We start from the raw sequence: 24,785 nt of genomic DNA, 5'->3' as shown, positions 1-24,785 counted from the left end.
TACTTTATGAGTCCCAACGCGCATTTATATTTATGTCATGGTTTTCTTGCAAGACGCATTTAATGAAACAATTGCGGACAGATTTAGAAATAAACAACAAACATCGCAGTTTAGAGGAAATAAAATATTTGCGAGCCAGCTCTTACTGTCCAAATGATTTGACTCCCTGGCATCTGGAATGTTTTGCTCAATTATCAGCATTCTGATTGGTTCCACATGAAAGCAGGTGGGCGGGGACTCTGAGCCAGACAACAACCAATCACAGACGAGCTTTTCTGGTGCGCGTATAAATGTCCCGAACTCGCTGGCTCTCGCCTCAGAGCGCTGAGTCCTGTGCACAGGGAGTGCAACAGGTATAATAATTAACTGCGACTATTATTATTATTATTATTATTATTATTATTATTATTATTTGCAGATTTTTTTTAACGTAAGTATAAAGCCAGATAACCAACAGAGGAGACATATTTCGGATGACGGAGTGGATATTGTCCTGTTTTTCTGCTTGGACTTTGTTTTTCTGTTTCATTTAATTATATGCTTTAAGTCACCATGCGCCTCATCCAGAACATGTCTACTATAGTGGAGTACCCCAGCTCGGAGTGCCTGTCCAACCGCGTCATTAAGATCGCCGTTCTCGGGGGCAGTGGAGTGGGCAAGACCGGTAAGTTCAACCCTACTATTAAACCATTGCCTTTAGGTTTTTATTTTAATAGCAGTGTTTGACTGAAAGCTTATAGACTCACGTGCGTCTTGTTTATTTCCAGCTCTCGTTGTTCGCTTCCTCACCAAGCGCTTTATCGGCGACTACGAAAGAAATGCAGGTAAATATATAACTTTATCTCCCCCCCACTTTTTTAATTTACGGCACTCACGAACATCTGTAGAATCTCCATGTCAACATGTGTGTTAATATTTACAGGCAACCTGTATTCCAGAGAAGTCCAGATCGACGGAGAACAAGTGGCTATTCAAGTGCAGGACACACCTGGAGTCCAGGTAAGCTGATATAGAAGTATATGTTTGCCTGTTTTGTTTCACCTTTTGTGAACGAGCACAAGCCTTTTGCTGGATTTGTTTGGAATCCTGAGTCTCATATCACGATTTTTCGGAACCCACGAACATCACGATGCGCAGTGGGAGACTGAGCTGTGTGTGTGTGTGTGTGTGTGTGGGGCTCTCTCTGTCTCAGATCCGCTCAGTTTTCCTGAACGACAAACCATTTTTTGGTGTTTTAATTTCTCTGTCATGCCGAGGCTCGTTTCCTGACCCGGGCTTTGATCCAAAAACCGCAGAATGTCTGTTCTTCAGACTAGAAGTCTAGCCACTTCATTTCCCCTCAGTTCGTGTAAGGGTTATCCAAACGATACTTCCCTTCTAATGGTCATCTCAGGCAGTAAAACCATACTGTAACACTACCATCAGAGAGACATCAGTACATGAGCAACTCTTTTTTTTTTTTTTGGCAAGGTAGCATCTCTAAATCTGGCGATTTTTTTTTTTAGATAAGACTCAAGTGTTTCATTTTCTAGACCAGGTTTAAAAGTTTCTACAGCACACAAAGGCATCTCATAAGATTGGGTGCTTCTGACTTTTGTGGTAATAGTTCAGAGAAGTGTGTGATGGTTTGGCGTTCACATACTTTTAGCCATATAGAGTATGATACACTGAATTTGTTTTATTTCCAAACTGTGTTAACCTGAACAGGCAATAATTTAAATTCATGTCTCTTTCAGGTAAACGCCAACGGCCTGAGCTGCACCGAGCACGTGAGATGCTCCATCCAGTGGGCCGATGCCGTGGTCATGGTCTATTCTGTGACCGACAGTCAGAGCTTCGACCTCATTAGTCAGCTCCATCAGCTAGTCAGTCACGTGTATGCTGATAGACCGGCACCACCAGTTATCCTGCTGGCCAACAAGGCAGACATGGTGCACGTGAGGCGGGTGGAGGCTCAGCAGGGCCCGGCACTGGCCTTGGCACTCGGTTGCTCCTTCTACGAGGTGTCAGCCAGCGAAGACTACAGTCAGGTGCACGGAGCTTTCCACAGACTCTGCACAGAGCTTGCCAAACGACAGGTGCCATTCAGCACCAGTACAAACGCAGCTTCAGCCAGCAACGAGAAGAAGAGGTCACCTCTCATCCCCAGGCCCAAATCCCCCAACATGCAGGACCTGAAGAGGCGCTTCAAGCAGGTGCTGTCTGCCAAAGTGCGCACAGTCACCTCTGTGTGAGGGAAAAGAGGGAGGGACGAGCCCAGATGTGGGGCTAGACAAGATAAGAGCGCACGCTTGAGTGGCGGGGCGAAGATCTCGAAGATAGAGGCTCACTGAAGTAAAGTTGCAGTCTTGCTCTTGAGCATGCCACATCTAAACGGTGCTGAAATCGGTGACCTCTGACTTGTGAACTTTGACCAACTTGGTGGTGGAGGGTAAAGCCACCTGTGCTGCTGTGACTGACTCGTACGAGAGCGGATACAGCAGGATACTCAGAACCGTGGCGTCTAAATCCGCCTTAATGATGAAGAACGCAAAAAGACGATCGGACTAAATAAACATTAACGTACGCACACACTGCGTTATATCTGCAGACAACTTCACCCGGCAACAGAGCTCGCGAAGGACAGAGGGCTGGGTATTTTTATCGACGCAGACGTTTTCTTTTTTTTTTGTCAAGGCTTTCAGCTCTCAGCAGAAACCAGCTGAAAGCAGGCATTGTTATAGGAACGAGGCACTAAAGGCTGAAGGCCACAAGCCATATGTGTTTCTGTGTGAAACTCTTCAGTGCCAATTTGTACAATTATTTTTTTTAAATGCACTTTACATCATTGCCCAGGGCTAAGGCTTGATCTTATTTATTGTTTTGTGATTGAAAATAAAATATACTTGACTCTATAATTGAATACTTTTGGACTCAGATTGTCATATATATATATATATATACACACACACACACACACAAACATACACTGCCTGTTTTCAGACCGAAAACACAAAGTCAGCAGATTGACTTAATGGTGCTGGAGTTGCCCATGTCATCAGTTACACACTCATTTGGCAGACAGAGCGTGAGGTAGAACAATAAGAAGCAGGCCAGCTCAGTGCGAACTCGGTAAAATGCTGACTTTAAGTCATAAATGTGGCTGGAATTGCTTGGTAATGTATTCTACACATCTGTAAAAAAGTATAACACACTGGTTCTGTTCCTAAGAAACAGAAAGTGTGTGTGTAGAATGGAATATGACTCAGGGAGAGTATACTGCACCCTGTTAACACCCCCCCCCCCCAACGCCCCCCCGCCAAACACACACACACACACACAACAAATGACAACAATGAATTCTGAGTGAGAGAAAGCATGAAACTGCAGAGGGGAAAGTAAAAGAAACAAAAGTGTGAACAGTACTTATCTATCCCCATCCACCTCTTTCTCTCTCTCACTTTCTATCTCTCTCACTTTCTTTCTCTTTCTCTCTCTCTCTCTCTCTCTCACACACACACACACACACACAAATATGCTGTTATTATTCTCAATTTTATTTCAACATGCAACAATTTACAAACCAAACAATTTGATCAACTTTGTACACTTTAAGAAGTGCCCTTAGCATCGATTTACAATAAACCACTTTAACCTGGACGTCAGTGAGTTAAGATCTGATTGTTTTTAGTCTTAGTGAAACACTTGTGTTTTGGTCTCTGGTACATGGAAAATGGAAAAAAAGGAAGAAAAATGCTTGTGTGTGTCTTTGGGAATGTGTATGCTTGTGTGTGTGTGTGTGTGTGTGTGTGGTCTTCTTTCACTTCTCACACTCCTATATCAGGTGAGAGTCTGTCAGTGCTGAACAGCAGGTGTGGAATATCAGCTGGTCTCAGCAGCCTCGTGGAGATCACCAAAACCTGAGAGAGACAGAAACACACACCACACATGAGCTCGTACAGCACCTGACACACACACACACACACACTCACTCATTCTCACACACTCTCTCTCTCACTCATTCACTCTCTCTCTTTCTCACTCACTCACTCACTCACACTCTCTCTCTCTCTCTCTCGCTCTCACTCTCTCTCTCTCTCTCTCTCTCTCTCTCTCTCTCATTCTCACTCTCATTCTCTCTCTCTCTCAGAGACACACAATAGGGACAGTGGAATAGATTTTACAAATACTTCTAAACATTAGTACAGTGTGAGCAGCTGTGAGCGGTCAATCAAACCCAGAACCCAGCTGAGGCAAAATTATTCCAAATTCTTATTCAAAATTGTTTTGTTGTTGTTGTTCCAGAACAGGCATTAATTGTGTTTGACAAATATAAACAATTGTTACTGCCTCATCACTACTCAGAGGATGCTTGACATGGATGACCAACACGAATCTTGAAGCCATTAATATCATCTCTCAAACTCCAACACAAATCAGCTTGTTCTCTAAAAGCTTGAACACACAGCTGTAGTCCTAATAATGTTCAGTTCTAGGAGTTCAGGTTGCACTGATGCCCCCAGGAACAGCTTCAATTCTTTATTTTAATTGAATCCAAAAGCATGCTGTTACTGACGTAGTGTTATGAGACTTTTTCTTTTCCCCCTCCTTCACCATCCTCCTCACTCACAGTGTGCTCATGAATATAATTCCTGGTAAACGTTCACCTGTTTCTGACGTGAGAAAATTTGTTGTCCCTAATTGTGCTAACCAGACCCCAGAGAAACGGGACATGGTCAAAAGGCACCAAAAACGTCCCAGTTGATGAACAGATAAAAAAATTTGAGAACGTCAAGCATACACAGATACATCTATTCTTAAAGCATCCAAGCCAATGACCCCCTACACAATGTCATAGAATTTTAAATAACTCCAAATAATCATCTCTGTGACGTTTGCTGTACTGAATGCTGCTGATTTTAGAATATTACACGTGGACAGCGAGTTGACGTTTGTGCTAGAGCAAGCTCAATGCGCTATTATAAGGCAGAGACACTTATAGCCACCATTTTATAATTCTGTTTTAAATGAACCATTGATCTGAGCTCTATTTATGGAGAGCCAGAGTGTGTTTTCTTTCCACTAAGTGCAGAGATGTGAATGATTCAGAACACTTGATTTTACAGTTCTGTAGAAGCTAAAAAAATGAAATTTACTTAGTGAGTGAACTTGTGCATTACAACCTAAAATCACAGCCAATATCTTGGTGTTGCCACTATGGACGGACACACACACACACACACACTCAAAGGTCAAGTTGTGTGTAGGGTGTTGGTGTGGAGCGTTTCTGTTTTCTGCTTTTATAATATCAGATTTATTCATGAAATAGTGCTTTGATCTAGCACGCCTCTTTCAATCAGGCCAGAATCAATTACGTTTCTATTCAGTCTGGCACAAATGCATGCACACACACACACACACACACACTTTTTAATTTTTAGCTTTGATTCTCTGATAATGAGCTGTGTGTATAATACTGATGAAGGACCTGTGATGTCCTAATGAACGCAGGTCAGTGTGCTTGCGTGGACGCAAACACACCCACTCTGTCCACTACAACACTTACTGTTACATCACATTATACGCTCCATGATGGCGAGGGATGTATCATACAGTCCCCCCCTCTTAAAACTAGGGATCTGTCTCATTTTAGTAATTTACTCCCAATTAGACTAAATGAATGGATGTTTGTGTAACCACTGTGAGAGGGGCAATAAAGTATGATATGGTGTAATGAAGTATCATCTTTCACTGCAATTAAACTTTCTACCTGTTGGTGGTGGCACACATGTTTATGAACAGAAATATTAAACATACAGCTAAAGCTGTAACACAACACCATACTCTCTACATCGTAACACCACACCACACTCTCTACTGTAACACCACACCACACTCTCTACTGTAACACCACACCACACTCTCTACTGTAACACCACACCACACTCTCTACTGTAACACCACACCACACTCTCTACTGTAACACCACACCATACTCTCTACTGTAACACCACACCACACTCTCTACTGTAACACCACACCACACTCTCTACTGTAACACCACACCACACTCTCTACTGTAACACCACACCACACTCTCTACTGTAACACCACACCATACTCTCTACTGTAACACCACACCACACTCTCTACTGTAACACCACACCACACTCTCTACTGTAACACCACACCCTCTACTGTAACACCACACCACACTCTCTACTGTAACACCACACCACACTCTCTACTGTAACACCACACCCTCTACTGTAACACCACACCACACTCTCTACTGTAACACCACACCACACTCTCTACTGTAACACCACACCATACTCTCTACATCGTAACACCACACCACACTCTCTACATCGTAACACCACACCACACTCTCTACATCGTAACACCACACCACACTCTCTACTGTAACACCACACCAGACTCTCTACTGTAACACCACACCACACTCTCTACTGTAACACCACACTCTCTACATCGTAACACCACACCACACTCTCTACATCGTAACACCACACCACACTCTCTACTGTAACATCACACCACACTCTCTACATCGTAACACCACACCACACTCTCTACTGTAACACCACACCACACTCTCTACTGTAACACCACACCACACTCTCTACATCGTAACACCACACCATACTCTCTACATCGTAACACCACACCACACTCTCTACATCGTAACACCACACCACACTCTCTACATCGTAACACCACACCACACTCTCTACTGTAACACCACACCACACTCTCTACTGTAACACCACACCATACTCTCTACTGTAACACCACACCATACTCTCTACTGTAACACCACACCACACTCTCTACTGTAACACCACACCACACTCTCTACTGTAACACCACACCACACTCTCTACATCGTAACACCACACCACACTCTCTACTGTAACACCACACCACACTCTCTACTGTAACACCACACCACACTCTCTACTGTAACACCACACCATACTCTCTACTGTAACACCACACCACACTCTCTACATCGTAACACCACACCACACTCTCTACTGTAACACCACACCACACTCTCTACATCGTAACACCACACCACACTCTCTACATCGTAACACCACACCACACTCTCTACTGTAACACCACACCAGACTCTCTACTGTAACACCACACCACACTCTCTACTGTAACACCACACTCTCTACATCGTAACACCACACCACACTCTCTACATCGTAACACCACACCACACTCTCTACTGTAACACCACACCACACTCTCTACTGTAACACCACACCACACTCTCTACATCGTAACACCACACCACACTCTCTACATCGTAACACCACACCACACTCTCTACATCGTAACACCACACCACACTCTCTACATCGTAACACCACACCACACTCTCTACTGTAACACCACACCATACTCTCTACTGTAACACCACACCACACTCTCTACTGTAACACCACACCATACTCTCTACTGTAACACCACACCACACTCTCTACATCGTAACACCACACCACACTCTCTACTGTAACACCACACCACACTCTCTACTGTAACACCACACCACACTCTCTACTGTAACACCACACCATACTCTCTACTGTAACACCACACCACACTCTCTACATCGTAACACCACACCACACTCTCTACTGTAACACCACACCACACTCTCTACTGTAACACCACACCACACTCTACTGTAACACCACACCACACTCTCTACTGTAACACCACACCATACTCTCTACTGTAACACCACACCATACTCTCTACTGTAACACCACACCATACTCTCTACTGTAACACCACACCATACTCTCTACTGTAACACCACACCATACTCTCTACTGTAACACCACACCATACTCTCTACTGTAACACCACACCACACTCTCTACTGTAACACCACACCACACTCTCTACTGTAACACCACACCACACTCTCTACTGTAACACCACACCATACTCTCTACTGTAACACCACACCACACTCTCTACTGTAACACAACACCATACTCTACTGTAACACCACACTCTCTACTGTAACACCACACCATACTCTCTACTGTAACACCACACCACATTCTCTACTGTAACACCACACCACACTCTCTACTGTAACACAACACCATACTCTACTGTAACACCACACTCTCTACTGTAACACCACACCATACTCTCTACTGTAACACCACACCACATTCTCTACTGTAACACCACACCATACTCTCTACTGTAACACCACACCACACTCTCTACTGTAACACCACACCACACTCTCTACTGTAACACAACACCATACTCTCTACTGTAACACCACACCACATTCTCTACTGTAACACCACACCATACTCTCTACTGTAACACCACACCACACTCTCTACTGTAACACCACACCACACTCTCTACTGTAACACAACACCATACTCTCTACTGTAACACCACACCACACTCTCTACTGTAACACAACACCATACTCTCTACTGTAACACCACACCATACTCTCTACTGTAACACCACACCATACTCTCTACTGTAACACCACACCACACTCTCTACTGTAACACCACACCACACTCTCTACTGTAACACCACACTCTCTACTGTAACACCACACCATACTCTCTACTGTAACACCACACCACACTCTCTACATCGTAACACCACACCACACTCTCTACTGTAACACCACACCACACTCTCTACTGTAACACCACACCACACTCTCTACTGTAACACCACACCACACTCTCTACATCGTAACACCACACCACATTCTCTACTGTAACACCACACCATACTCTCTACTGTAACACCACACCACACTCTCTACATCGTAACACCACACCACACTCTCTACATCGTAACACCACACCACACTCTCTACTGTAACACCACACCACACTCTCTACTGTAACACCACACCACACTCTCTACTGTAACACCACACCATACTCTCTACTGTAACACCACACCACACTCTCTACTGTAACACCACACCATACTCTCTACTGTAACACCACACCACACTCTCTACTGTAACACCACACCACACTCTCTACTGTAACACCACACCATACTCTCTACTGTAACACCACACCATACTCTCCACTGTAACACCACACCATACTCTCTACTGTAACACCACACCATACTCTCTACTGTAACACCACACTCTCTACTGTAACACCACACTCTCTACTGTAACACCACACCATACTCTCTACTGTAACACCACACCACACTCTCCACTGTAACACCACACCACACTCTCTACTGTAACACCACACTCTCTACTGTAACACCACACCATACTCTCCACTGTAACACCACACCATACTCTCTACTGTAACACCACACCATACTCTCTACTGTAACACAACAGCATACTCTCTACTGTAACACCACACCACACTCTCTACTGTAACACCACACCACACTCTCTACTGTAACACCACACCACACTCTCTACTGTAACACCATACTCTCTACTGTAACACCACACCATACTCTCTACTGTAACACCACACCACACTCTCTACTGTAACACCACACCACACTCTCTACTGTAACACCACACCATACTCTCTACTGTAACACCACACCACACTCTCTACTGTAACACCATACTCTCTACTGTAACACCACACCATACACTCTACTGTAACACCACACCACACTCTCTACTGTAACACCATACTCTCTACTGTAACACCACACCATACTCTCTACTGTAACACCACACCACACTCTCCACTGTAACACCACACCACACTCTCTACTGTAACACCACACCACACTCTCTACTGTAACACCATACTCTCTACTGTAACACCACACCATACTCTCTACTGTAACACCATACTCTCTACTGTAACACCACACCATACTCTCTACTGTAACACCAAACCATACTCTCTACTGTAACACAACAGCATACTCTCTACTGTAACACCACACCACACTCTCTACTGTAACACAACACCACACTCTCCACTGTAACACCACACCACACTCTCTACTGTAACACCACACTCTCTACTGTAACACCACACCATACTCTCTACTGTAACACCACACCACACTCTCCACTGTAACACCACACCACACTCTCTCCTGTAACACCATACTCTCTACTGTAACACCACACCATACTCTCCACTGTAACACCACACCATACTCTCTACTGTAACACCACACCATACTCTCTACTGTAACACAACAGCATACTCTCTACTGTAACACCACACCACACTCTCTACTGTAACACCACACCACACTCTCCACTGTAACACCACACCACACTCTCTACTGTAACACCATACTCTCTACTGTAACACCACACCATACTCTCTACTGTAACACCACACCACACTCTCTACTGTAACACCATACACTCTACTGTAACACCACACCATACTCTCTACTGTAACACCACACCATACTCTCTACTGTAACACCACACCACACTCTCTACTGTAACACCATACTCTCTACTGTAACACCACACCATACACTCTACTGTAACACCACACCACACTCTCTACTGTAACACCATACTCTCTACTGTAACACCACACCATACTCTCTACTGTAACACCACACCACACTCTCCACTGTAACACCACACCACACTCTCTACTGTAACACCATACTCTCTACTGTAACATCACACCATACTCTCCACTGTAACACCACACCATACTCTCTACTGTAACACCAAACCATACTCTCTACTGTAACACAACAGCATACTCTCTACTGTAACACCACACCACACTCTCTACTGTAACACCACACCACACTCTCCACTGTAACACCACACTCTCTACTGTAACACCATACTCTCTACTGTAACACCACACCATACTCTCCACTGTAACACCACACCACACTCTCTACTGTAACACCATACTCTCTACTGTAACACCACACCATACTCTCCACTGTAACACCACACCACACTCTCTACTGTAACACCATACTCTCTACTGTAACACCACACCATACTCTCTACTGTAACACCACACCATACTCTCTACTGTAACACCACACCATACTCTCCACTGTAACATCACACCATACTCTCTACTGTAACACCACACCACACTCTCTACATCGTAACACCACACCACACTCTCTACTGTAACACCACACCATACTCTCTACTGTAACACCACACTCTCTACTGTAACACCACACCATACTCTCTACTGTAACATCACACCACACTCTCTACTGTAACACCACACCACACTCTCTACTGTAACACCACACCATACTCTCTACTGTAACACCACACTCTCTACTGTAACACCACACCATACTCTCTACTGTAACACCACACCATACTCTCTACTGTAACACCACACCATACTCTCTACTGTAACACCACACTCTCTACTGTAACACCACACCATACTCTCTACTGTAACATCACACCACACTCTCTACTGTAACACCACACCACACTCTCTACTGTAACACCACACCATACTGTCTACTGTAACACCACACTCTCTACTGTAACACCACACCATACTCTCTACTGTAACACCACACCATACTCTCTACTGTAACACCACACCATACTCTCTACTGTAACATCACACCACACTCTCTACTGTAACACCACACCACACTCTCTACTGTAACACCACACCATACTCTCTACTGTAAAACAACACCATACTCTCTACTGTAACACCACACCACACTCTCTACTGTAACACCACACCACACTCTCTACTGTAACACCACACCATACTCTCTACTGTAACACCACACCATACTCTCTACTGTAACACCACACCATACTCTCTACTGTAACACCACACTCTCTACTGTAACACCACACCATACTCTCTACTGTAACATCACACCACACTCTCTACTGTAACACCACACCACACTCTCTACTGTAACACCACACCATACTCTCTACTGTAAAACCACACCATACTCTCTACTGTAACATCACACCACACTCTCTACTGTAACACCACACCATACTCTCTACTGTAACACCACACCATACTCTCTACTGTAACACCACACCATACTCTCTACTGTAACACCACACCACACTCTCTACTGTAACACCACACCATACTCTCTACTGTAACACCACACCACACTCTCTACTGTAACACCACACTCTCTACTGTAACATCACACCACACTCTCTACTGTAACACCACACCATACTCTCTACTGTAACACCACACTCTCTACTGTAACACCACACCATACTCTCCACTGTAACACAACACAGTCACACAGTAGCTGTTATGTTTTGATTAAGTTTAGACCTGAATAGTGATGTCGACTGTATCAATAATCAATTCCCAAAGTTAGTAATCTGGATTGTGTCAATTTAATGCGTTTTTACATGGAGTGAACGGTAACATTTTGTATTTTAACATGCTTCCTCAAAGCTCACACAGGAGTGTTGTGTTATAACTGTACTGAGTAATTATAGGTTAGATAATGAGCATGATCTAGTTTACATAACAACCCCCTTAGGCTCCACCTCTCTACTCAACACTATGCCTTGTGATTTCTGCTACAAGTACATATTGACTCGATGCAAAATGGTATAAAACGGTGTGAAGGAGTTAAACAGAGCCGGAACGATAATTCCCAAGAAATTCTCAATGTTTTGTTTGCAGCCTATTATATTAAATACTCACCTGTGTCCCTGCTTTATGGGTGGAGACAACCTCACGGATAAGCCGGAGCTCTGATGCAGTGACTCCGCCCACCATGAACAGAAACAGCAACGGATGATCACTTGGATGGGGCCGATTGACCTGCAGATAGAATTGTAGTTACATTCTCACTATTTTTTGTGTCGTGACTCAGATCTCAGTTGGAGCCCCAACTGGGACAAAAAGGCACGCGCGCACACACACACGCACACGCGCACACACACACACACACACGCGCACACACACACACACACCCTTACACATGTAGATGTACTGCATGAGTGAACCATGTGGTGCTTAGCCATCCATGCTGCGTGTGAATAACGGGGCAGACATGCAGGTGGCATATAAACGGCTGAATAAAATGGCAAATGTACGATTAATTGCTTTGCCACGTGCTACACTGGAGAGTAACTCAGGATGGAGAGTAACTCAGGATGGAGAGGAAAGCTACAGTAGGAAAGCAAGTGTGTCAGGTGTATTTAAATTGCTAATTATGGCATCATCCACAAGTCAATAAGAGAGCGAATGTGTGTATAAACAAACAAACAAACAAAGCCTTGTTGTTCATATTTAAGAATGCACGAGTAAGCATTTGTGAGTCAAGATGTGCTAAACACCACAGGGGTGGACACAGCATGTACATGCGCATCTGCAGCAACGTGCTTATTTCCTTGCATACAAGAGAGAGACAGAGAGAGAGAGAGAGAGAGAGAGAGAGAGAGAGAGAGAGAGCGCATTAAGGAGGTTAAAGAAAATTGGCAAACTAAGAATAAAGCAACCTTTCTCTCTCTCTCTCTCTCTCTCTCTCTCTCTCTCTTTCTCACTCACACACACACACACACTTGGTGAAGGAAAAAAGAATGCTATGAAATATGTTATTTCTGGTTAAAGAGCATAAAAAGTAAATCATTGTTAATACAAATATAAAATTTTAGAAAGGATCTAGAGAATCTAGAGATTTCATGAGGAATGCGCTCTGTTTTCTCCAATCCCATCTGGCATTATAAGACAAAAAAAAAATGTTATGGTGGCAAAGTAACTGTAGGGGTGCCAGTAACTGTGATGCCTGGTTCTGATATGTGTTTCTTTTTTTTCCATAATAAATCTATTCTCTTAGCTTTTCTCAGAATAAACTCACTTCAATTACACTTTAATTCAATTTCAGTTCAATTTATTTATTTGTATAGCGCCTTTTGCAATAGACATTGTTTCAAAGCAGCTTTACAAAAGTAGAGAAACAGAGAAAGGGAATATATATATATATATATATATATATATATATATATATATATATATATATATATATATATATATATATATATATATATATATATATATATATATATATATATATATTAAATCAAATTATTAAACTACTATATCCCTATTTTCTGGGTGGCAAGAAAAAAACTCCCTGTGATACGAGAATTTTAGATTCCTCTCTCTAGATAACAAGAAAGACATTTCCCGTAACCCCTTTAGCAAGGGTGCCAATAATTACAGAGATAACCACATAGGTCTATTTCATTGTAAGCTACCTTCATAAACATGCTGAAACCCGTCTTTAGCAGATCAGTCAGTCCTCCAGAAGCATGCTCGATATCTGGGCACTCAGGTCGGCTTGGGTTGAAGATTTCCTCCAGGACTTGCTTTATGAACGGACGATACGTGGCCTGCACAGACGAGAAGCGGCATTAATGTGTAATTCATTCAAGGACCTCTGTTTTCCAGGAACAGCAACAAATAGGCCAAACACTATTTTAAATGTGACATGTGGCTCCTCAGAGTGTCGCTCAGTATCTGATGATTATGGGATTAGTATTCATGGAAGGATATTTGTCTCTCGATGAGACGACTTCAGTGCTTTGAGCTGATTATGTAGCTGTGTGTGTGTGTGTTTATATAAGTAACACAGATACAGAGATAGTGAACGTGCGGCTTCTGCTTGTGAAATCGGCCCAAACCTTGACATTGAGTTTCTCTTCATAAATCCACAAAGACCAACACTGTAAAGCCACGATATAACAGAATCCGACTAATCTAACATACACATTCACGCAAAAAATCAGACAGACGCTGTGCTGCTTTATCAGAAAGCTACTGATAAAAATACTAAGAAGTAATCGCATGTCTGTAAACTTTTGCTGTACACCCTGTCAACCATAACAGTTCTTAGAAGTGGTGTGTTGATGTTTAAAGAGATTAGAGATGGGAATAAGGTCATGATGATAATGATGATGATGATTCATGTATCGAGCATATGACGGAGGAATGCCGACGCACTCCAACAAGCAGATTCTAGCTCAGAGGAGTAGCAGAGCAGCAAAAAATAGCACCTGTACAGCTCAGTTCTGACCTTCAGATAATCATGCAGGATGTGGAAAACACACACAGTGTTTTGGGGACACAGAGAATATACAGGCCGAGAGAAAATCGGAACATATAGCGAGCTCCGAAAGGCTGAGAACTGTGGCGAAAATGCCTCGATCGTGCATTCTTTATAATTTAATACAAAATATTTTCTGTATCTACAACAATGGCAACAGAACAAGACTAATTCAAGCTTGAAAAGAGTATAAAGACAATCTTGTACTAGTACACATTTCATATATACTGTACCGTATATATAGATTGTATTTGGAAACCATGAAATCAAAAGGGTTTTTGTTGTTGGAAATATGAAACTAGATCTTTATACTGACCATAGACCTAAAAGAAAATCTTTAACTCTGGCAGCTTTTCACTTGACACAGTATTAAAGCGAGGCTAAAAACACCATCTGTCCTGTTGATCCTGAATAAAAAACTTCAGCAAAACCTGAACCTCTCTCTCACACTCACACACACACGTCTGTAAACACACAGCTTACTAGCATAACTGACTACATGCACAAACTATTGTAATGATGATAAAGTGAAGCATTTAGCTCTGGCTCTTTTTCGGGGAAAAAACACTCATTTAAGGTCTTGACGGGAATCGTTTACATAAATTCAGAAAAGTATCAGATCAATACCCGAATTGCGGCCAGTGATTAATGGATATTAAAGCTGCACTTTTCATCATGCGTCAGACACAAAAAACGAAAACATCGAGCGCCATTTAACACGTGTTACACCCACACACTCCGCTTAAAACAGAACCACAATAACACAAATAATAATAATAATGACGATGATGATGATAAAAACAAACGAAGCATCTGTGGAAAACCCACCTGTTGTATAACATCGCAGTGGCTCCATCCCTTTAGTCATGTAATTACACATGCATTACACCAAACACCTACGATCTCTATTAATATGAATGCAGTAGGAGTCAAGAATGAAATAATAACAACATGACCTTCCAGGTCAACACAGCACTCCTACTATACACTTCAGAAAAAGAATAATAATAAATAAATAAATAAAAATATCCCAATATATCCCAGTTACAGTGTCCTCCACAATTATTGGCACCCTTTAAGGAAGTGAGCAAAAATGAATAATAGATAAAAATAAGCAGTGTTGCTCCTGGGTCCAGGGTTCAGCAGTTTGCTCCACAGAGGTATAGGGCTAGTGGTGGCTCGGGTGGTTAAGGCTCTGGGCTGTTGAACAGGGTTCACCAGAACAGTGCCACTGTTGGGCAGTTGAGCAAGGCACTTAACCCTCTCTGCTCCAGGGGCACTGTATCATAGCTGCCCCTGAGCTCTGACCCCAACCTCCTTATCTGGGATATGCGAAGAAAAGAATTCCAATGTATGTGTGGTGTCTTCTTCTTCTTCTTCTATTCCTCCTGATGGCCTTGTAATCAGAAGCATCTCCTTTCGATTTGGAAAGGGCGTCCGATTTGATGTTAAGTGGGAATAACTGAATGTGTTCATGGACACTTTTCCGATTTTGACACCACTGAGGGGTCTGTATGTCGGAGCAACTGGTCAAAATGGTTTTAAGAAATGACTGAAGCAACTACTGCACGACTAAATATCTGTTCTATGGTAATAGCGATATCTTAGGGAATCCATTCATGTTTCTAAAATCCTTCTCTCTATCCTTTAAGGGTTTTTAGGGGCTTTTTAATAATTAAAATTGAATCCAGACTGAATACATACACAAATAAATAAAATGGACGTACAGAAAGTCATGGCACAAAGAGTCTGAGAGGCTGAAAGAAAGGACAGGCAGCTTTGTGGTGTAAGCACTAGATTAAATTCCATATGGAAAAACCATTCTAAACTATAAACATTAGAAAGCAACGTTATAAACATTAGAAGTCATTTCAGATGAACCAGACCAGAGATTTCCTTAATGGTGCCAAGTTAGAATGTAACTTTATTGAAAACCGATTTTATTTGATTTTTCCACTAATCAGGAGGCCAGGAAATTTGCCTGTGGAAATCATTATGCCACAGAGGTTTGTGTGTGTGTGTGTGTGTGTTTGCATTTTTAAAGAAGTACAATCCTGTTTCTCTGCATGTTATGTTTCATTCACCTGTTCAGTATCAAGGCTTTTCATAAAAATTAGATATTTTTGATACGAGAGAAAAGCTTATCCAATTAAACTGAAATCCAATTTAAGACAATAAAACAGCGATGTAGAGGCATCATGCCAGGAAAGGTAACAAAATTCAATCTCATAATATAAAAGAAGCAGAAATACGTCTGAACACGCACTCACTGTAGTAGACTTTTGATCAGGTCACTGATTGCACTCTTAATTGACTGGTTGATGGAGAATTGATGAAAATGGACCACCGTGGGATCTTTCTTCGATGAACGCTTATGTAGAAATGTGTACGTGTTGAAGGTACAGCAGTGTTCGTGTGGTGTTTACACATCGCAGGGTGGAAAATAACCCACCAATCAAATTTACATTTATGGCACATGGCACACGCCTTTATCCTTGCTCAAGGACCCAGCAGTGGCAGCTTAGTGGTCCTGGGGTTCGAGCTCACATGCAATAGTCCAATGCCTTAATCACGTCCCTCAAATGAATGCAGCTCATAGAGATTCTGTGTTAGGATAGAAGATGACTTTGTGTAGTCGATCTGAAGGTCAGGGTTCAAGCCCCAGCAGCTTGACAGTCCCTGAGCAAGGCCCTCAAACCTCCCTGCTCCAGGTTCACTGCATCATGGCTGCACCCTCCGCTCGGTACTTTTCTTTTTAGACTGCTCCTGACTCCCTGACTACATCTCACCTCTGATATGTTATACAGAGAACCAAACCACGAGCTACAAGCAGTGACACTTGTAATAATAGTCATATTATGTGCTAAAAATGATCAGAGCCTCAAAAATAATGGCCATACCTGTGTGTTTTAGCACAAGCACTAAACTGTCTCTCAGACTCTGGGATATTTAATCATGGCTTTGTTTAAGCGACCCTAAAGATGTATTTAAAGACTAGCTGAAGAACCAGGCTTATGAAAAAATTTCAGAGTCAATCTATTGAGTGTTCACACTGTGCCAGCGGTCAGCGCAATAAAAATCTATATGCAGTGCCAGCGCTGTAAACTCTGGCATGAGCGAAGCCAGGTCTTTAAAACGCGTGCCGTGTCGATTTCCTCGGCGCACCGTGACCTGTGACCTCTGGATATTGAAAAGGAAAAGAAAAACACTGGAGCAGACGGTGATGTCATCAAGGCAGGCCAGACCCTTTCCCTCTCACGCAACAGACACACATACACACAGCCAGAACAAAGAGCGGCCACTAATAACACTCGCATTCCTTAACAGCACTTTCATTTTTTTCAAAAGCTGCGAAAGTTTTTCCAATGTCAACATTGCATTTGTGTTTTTTGTTTTTTGTTTTTTTTTCTCCTGCTGCCAGTTTTGCATTTTCGTGCTCGGGTAGATAAACAGATTTAGACAGCTTCCTGTATATGGTTTAACAAACAACAACAACAACAACAACAACAACACGGGCTGAACTGTCCTCTAAATGACACGAGAAATGTCTTTCTGATGTCTGACATTTAGGTGTCCTCTATATAAGAAACACAAAGTGCTCTCTCTCTCTCTCTCTCTCTCTCTGTCTCCTTCTCCATCACTCTCTCTCTCCCCTTTCCCCTTCTCCATCACTCTCACTCTCTCTCTCCCCTTCTCCATCACTCTCTCTCTCTCTCCTTCTCCATCACTCTCACTCTCTCTCCTTCTCCATCACTCTCACTCTCTCTCCTTCTTCATCACTCTCACTCTCTCTCCATCACTCTCACTCTCTCTCCTTCTCCATCACTCTCACTCTCTCTCCTTCTCCATCACTCTCACTCTCTCTCCTTCTCCATCACTCTCTCTCTCTCTCCTTCTCCATCACTCTCACTCTCTCTCCTTCTCCATCACTCTCACTCTCTCTCCTTCTTCATCACTCTCACTCTCTCTCCATCACTCTCACTCTCTCTCCTTCTCCATCACTCTCACTCTCTCTCCTTCTCCATCACTCTCACTCTCTCTCCTTCTCCATCACTCTCACTCTCTCTCCTTCTCCATCACTCTCACTCTCTCTCTCCCCTTTCCCCTTCTCCATCACTCTCACTCTCTCTCCTTCTCCATCACTCTCACTCTCTCTCCTTCTCCATCACTCTCTCTCTTTCATCACTCTCTCTCCCCTTCTCCATCACTCTCACTCTCTCTCTCCCCTTCTCCATCACTCTCACTCTCTCTCTCCCCTTCTCCATCACTCTCTCTCTCTCTCCTTCTCCATCACTCTCTCTCTCTCCATCACTCTCACTCTCTCTCTCCCCTTCTCCATCACTCTCACTCTCTCTCCTTCTCCATCACTCTCTCTCTTTCATCACTCTCTCTCCCCTTCTCCATCACTCTCACTCTCTCTCTCCCCTTCTCCATCACTCTCACTCTCTCTCTCCCCTTCTCCATCACTCTCTCTCTCTCTCCTTCTCCATCACTCTCTCTCTCTCTCTCCATCACTCTCACTCTCTCTCTCCCCTTCTCCATCACTCTCACTCTCTCTCCTTCTCCATCACTCTCTCTCTCTCTCTCTCTCTCTCCATCACTCTCACTCTCTCTCCCCTTCTCCATCACTCTCACTCTCTCTCCTTCTTCATCACTCTCACTCTCTCTCCTTCTCCATCACTCTCTCTCTTTCATCACTCTCTCTCCCCTTCTCCATCACTCTCACTCTCTCTCTCCCCTTCTCCATCACTCTCACTCTCTCTCTCCCCTTCTCCATCACTCTCTCTCTCTCCTTCTCCATCACTCTCACTCTCTCTCCTTCTTCATCACTCTCTCTCTCTCCATCACTCTCACTCTCTCTCCCCTTCTCCATCACTCTCACTCTCTCTCCTTCTTCATCACTCTCACTCTCTCTCTTTCATCACTCTCTCTCCCCTTCTCCATCACTCTCACTCTCTCTCTCCCCTTCTCCATCACTCTCACTCTCTCTCTCCCCTTCTCCATCACTCTCTCTCTCTCCTTCTCCATCACTCTCACTCTCTCCTTCTTCATCACTCTCACTCTCTCTCCCCTTCTCCATCACTCTCACTCTCTCTCTCCCCTTCTCCATCACTCTCTCTCTCTTTCTCTCTCTCTCCTCTTCTCCATCACTCTCTCTCTCTCTCTCCCCTTCTCCATCACTCTCTCTCTCTTTCTCTCTCTCTCTCCCCTTCATCACTCTCACTCTCTCCTTCATCACTCTCTCTCTCTTTCTCTTTCACCCTCTTTCTCTCTCCCCTTCTCTATCACTCTCACTCTCTCTCCTTCTTCATCACTCTCTCTTTCTCTCTCTCCCCTTCTCCATCACTCTCACTCTCTCTCCTTCTTCATCACTCTCTCTCTCTTTCTCTCTCTCTCTCCCTCTCCATCACTCCCCCCACCCCCACCCCATCTCCCTCTCTCGCACCCCACCATCTCTCTCTCTCTCTCATCCCCCATCTCTCTCTCTCTCTCTCTCTCTCTCTTTCTCCCTCCCCTTTGGTTCTTTTTTCTCACTTGTCTTAACAGCAGATCCTTGTAACTCCTTTCACAGGTACAGAGTGAGAGATAGTTAACTAACTGCCACTTTTCTCACTCTCTTGTTTGATTTCTATTTCTTCCGTCTCTCTCTTACACATGATCACCTCTCTCTCTCTCTTTCTCTCTCTCTCTCTTTGACAGGAACAAGAAGCTAGGTAGGCACAGTTCCTCAAACACATAATACACTTATCAACTCTGAGTGACGCACACAGACACAGAGGCTGCCAAGGTCCAATATGTCTCTGTGTAACTGTGAATCAGTGTGTGTGTGTGTGTGTGTGTGTGTGTGTTTGTGTGAATGTGTGTGTGTTTGTGTGTGTGTGTGAATGTATGTGTGAGTGAGTGAGAATTTGTGAGACAGGGACAGACAGTGACTCCAGTCTGAGCCAAGAACAAAGAATGTGACAGAGATGTTTGCTGAAGCTTGCAGTATTTTGTGAAACGGCACATAAAAAATCCTCACGATAAACCCAATGTCTTCTGAATTCATACAACCTTTAAAAAAAATCCTGAATTTCTGAAATGAATATTTATTAAATCGACTGCATGTGCAAACTCATTAATCTACACTGCAGAACAATTACATATTAACATATAAAAAAGATCCTGAATATACACAGACCAGGCATAACATTATGACCACCTGCCTAATATTGTGTTGGTCCTCCTTTTAGCTGCCCAAAACAGCCCTGACCCGTCCTGCACTGTGTATTCTGACCCCTTTCTATCAGAACCAGCATTAACTTCTTCAGCAATCTGAGCAACAGTAGCTCGTCTGTTGGATCGGATCACACGGGCCAGCCTTCTCTCCCCACGTGCATCAGTGAGCCTTGGCCGCCCATGACCCTGTCGCCGGTTCACCACTGTTCCTTCCTTGGACCACTTTTGATAGATACTGACCACTGCAGACCGGGAACACCCCACAAGAGCTGCAGGTTTGGAGATGCTTCGTCAAACTCGCTCAAATCCTTACGCTTGTCCATTTTTCCTGCTTCTAACACCACAAAACACTGTTTTGATGAGACTGATGTCTTAGTAACTATAAGAGGTTTGTAGCAGCTACATGTCTGTGTATAACAGGAATCAAACACATAAAATATTCAGCTGGAAGAAGATTGAAATGTATTTTATTTATGTATAAAGGTTTAAAGATGTTTTGTAGACATGTTCTGTGTGGTGAGATTTGTGAGTTATTTGTGTAGTTGTTGTTTACTCTGACCTGATGTGCCCCGTCACTGGCGCTGTACACCGAGTGCAGCTGCTTCAGGTGCTCCCGGGCTCGGCCCACACTGCTCAGTGTCTTGAACACGCGCTGCAGGGATGTGTGTGCACGCTCTGTCGTCAGTTCCTCAGGACTAGAGACTCCTACACACACACACACACACAGGTTTGTCTTACGATTTTGAGGACTTTCCATTACCATAATAATTAATGTTGCTATGGCTACACATCAATCTCAGGAATCACAAGAACACATTAAATATAAGTGAGGCAGTGGAGGCGTGGCCAAGCATCTACTGTGGACAGCAGGTAAGAGAGAGAGAGAAAGATAGAGAGACAGGGAGACAGTGGTGGGTAAAAGAGAGACAGACAGAGAGATAGGGAGACAGTGGTGAGTAAGAGAGAGAGAGAGAGAGAGAGAGAGAGAAATAAAGAAAGAAAAGGAGAGAGAGACAAATAGTGAGAGAGAGCAAGAGAGAGGCACAAAGACAGAAAGAGACTGACAGACAAACTGTGTACGAGTGTGTGTGTGTGTGTGTGTGTGAGAGAGAGAGAGAGAGAGAGAGAGAGAGAGAGAGGCATAGCTCTGGAGCTTGGAACACACACACACACACACACAGCATAATCTTGACCTTGAACTAGATGAAAGCCTCCTGCTACTGAAGGCCCCTTTTCCATTTGTTTGGGTGTTTTTGTTGGGTTTCTTTTTTTTTTTAAAGACAGCAAATGAAAAGCGAGACATTTAAATAAGCGTTCTGGTAAAAGTGCCTGAATTTCTTGGATTTTGTTAGTGGCTTGAACACACCTGTGAGCCCCTGAGAGATACACACTAGGAGTGAGATGGGAAGAAGGGAGTCCAGGGTGTGTGATGTGTGACATCAGGCGATTGCCTGTGGACGGTGTGTATTAGATTGAATGATCCCAGAGACGGGGGCAGAGCACAAAAGAGCTTTTGAGAAGGAGAAGGAGGGAATGTCTCCAGGTTTAATCAAAATATAATGGGCTCTCTAATGTGCATCTACTAAACTCACAGCCCCAGGAAACAAGAGCTGAGAGAGAGAGAGAGAGTGTGTGGCTCTAGTGGTAAAGAAATAGCATCCAACATGCAGATGTCTTTGGTCATGTGGTTGGCACTGGGCTCAGAGCCGCCACTGTGGAACGCAGGGCCGGATGGGTATCCAGGTAACCGGTCATGTTGGAGACGGAGCCAAACAAACAGAGGCACCTGAGAAGCTGAGTGATGCTCCATCAGCATAAGAGAGCCAGAGGCAAACTTTTGAAACAAAAGCATATGTATTTTCAAGCCTGAATGTTACGATATCTACAGTGGGGCCCAAAAGTCTAATCTCACATCATTTATCTGATTTTGATGAGTCCATACCTTCATGCCTAATGTACAGTATCTCACAAAAGTGAGTACACCTCTGACATTTTTGTAAATATTTTATATCTTTTCATGTGACAACACTGAAGAAATGACCCTCTGCTACAGTGTAAAGTAGTGAGTGTACAGCCTGTATAACGGTGTAAATTTGCCATCCCCTCAAAATAACTCAACACACAGCCATTAATGTCTAAACCATTAGCAACAAAAGTGACTACACCCCTAAGTGGAAATGTCCAAATCGGACAGAGAAGAGTGGAGCATATTCTAACAGCAGGGAAATAAATCAGGGGTGGATCTAGGGATGGACAGAGCTGATTGAGACACACACCACGTCTATGTGCACAGGTACACTGTCATGCTGGAACAATGCCCGAGTCTCTTTTGACACAACATTGAGATCTTTTCAGCATTATCATGTAAATTCCAGTATTATGGTTATCTTTCATTCCTCAGCCATGAGACAAAACATTCTTGTTGTTCTTTTACTCGGTGAAATGATGCATGGAACACGCAACAGACACCACCTTCTCTGCTAAAAATCGGCAGAAATAAACATCTATACATCATAGATTGGATTCAACACAGAAGAACGGCGTAGCATGAATCTAGGTCATTTCTAGAAGATCTTTAAAAAGATCGCATTAAAAAATGGTGTACCATTTACATCTGGGGGAAAAAAACAAAAACAAAAACAAAAACAAAACACCAGTGTAGCCGATAGCAGTCTAAGAAAGCTGGCCTTGCCTGGTCTTGTCTTATTTTTTTATATTACTGAAGAATGATGTAATCTTGTTGGTGAAATATAATCAGAATAAAAACAGATCATAATGTCCTTGATATTGTATTGAAGCGTAACCAGATCCCAGTCACCAGGCCTGTGGGGAATGCACCGTAATAAAGTCATCTTCAACACTACGTACCCAAATACGCTAAAAAAATGAGAAAACTTCACCGGCGTAATGAGACTAGGGTAAGAGCAGGGGGTTTGTGGAAGGGGTGGTGAGGTGAAAAAATACTGCAGGGTTGGTCTCATGTTTTATGAGATGGCTGGATGTCGGTTATGTCATTTAGCTCAGATCCCAAATCATTTTATATACACTATATTGCCAAAAGTATTCGCTCACCTGCCTTGACTCGCATATGAACTTAAGTGACATCCCATTCCTAATCCATAGGGTTCAATATGACGTCGGTCCACCCTTTGCAGCTATAACAGCTTCAACTCTTCTGGGAAGGCTGTCCACAAGGTTTAGGAGTGTGTTTATGGGAATTTTTGACCATTCTTCCAGAAGCGCATTTGTGAGGTCACACACTGATGTTGGACGAGAAGGCCTGGCTCTCAGTCTCCGCTCTAATTCATCCCAGAGGTGTTCTATCGGGTTGAGGTCAGGACTCTGTGCAGGCCAGTCAAGTTCCTCCACACCAGACTCTGTCATCCATGTCTTTATGGACCTTGCTTTGTGCACTGGTGCACAGTCATGTTGGAAGAGGAAGGGGCCAGCTCCAAACTGTT

General features: G+C 43.4%; 2 protein-coding genes across 2 annotated transcripts in view; one reads left to right on the top strand and one right to left on the bottom strand.

Moving 5' to 3' along the window:
• Positions 1-325: 325 nt before the first annotated feature.
• On the top strand, positions 326-2,902 carry rasl11b (RAS-like, family 11, member B). Its single transcript, XM_058379516.1, has 4 exons — positions 326-664; positions 768-824; positions 923-999; positions 1,737-2,902. Exons 1-4 carry the CDS (start codon positions 553-555, stop codon positions 2,232-2,234), a joined length of 744 nt encoding a protein of 247 aa, XP_058235499.1. The 5' UTR covers positions 326-552; the 3' UTR covers positions 2,235-2,902.
• Positions 2,903-3,515: 613 nt separating this feature from the next.
• Positions 3,516-24,785, bottom strand: part of scfd2 (sec1 family domain containing 2) — a 169,251-nt gene continuing 147,981 nt past the window's right edge. Inside the window, exons 6-9 of the mRNA XM_058379515.1 lie at positions 21,884-22,029; positions 14,258-14,392; positions 12,699-12,818; positions 3,516-3,899 (exon numbers count right to left, since the gene is read on the bottom strand). Coding sequence (XP_058235498.1) covers positions 3,807-3,899; positions 12,699-12,818; positions 14,258-14,392; positions 21,884-22,029 — 494 coding nt within the window. The 3' untranslated portion in view covers positions 3,516-3,806. The remainder of the gene's footprint in view (positions 3,900-12,698; positions 12,819-14,257; positions 14,393-21,883; positions 22,030-24,785) is intronic.

Source organism: Hemibagrus wyckioides, linkage group LG25, assembly GCF_019097595.1.
Source record: "Hemibagrus wyckioides isolate EC202008001 linkage group LG25, SWU_Hwy_1.0, whole genome shotgun sequence".
Lineage (NCBI taxonomy): Eukaryota > Metazoa > Chordata > Actinopteri > Siluriformes > Bagridae > Hemibagrus > Hemibagrus wyckioides.
This window is presented reverse-complemented; position numbering and strand designations above follow the sequence as displayed.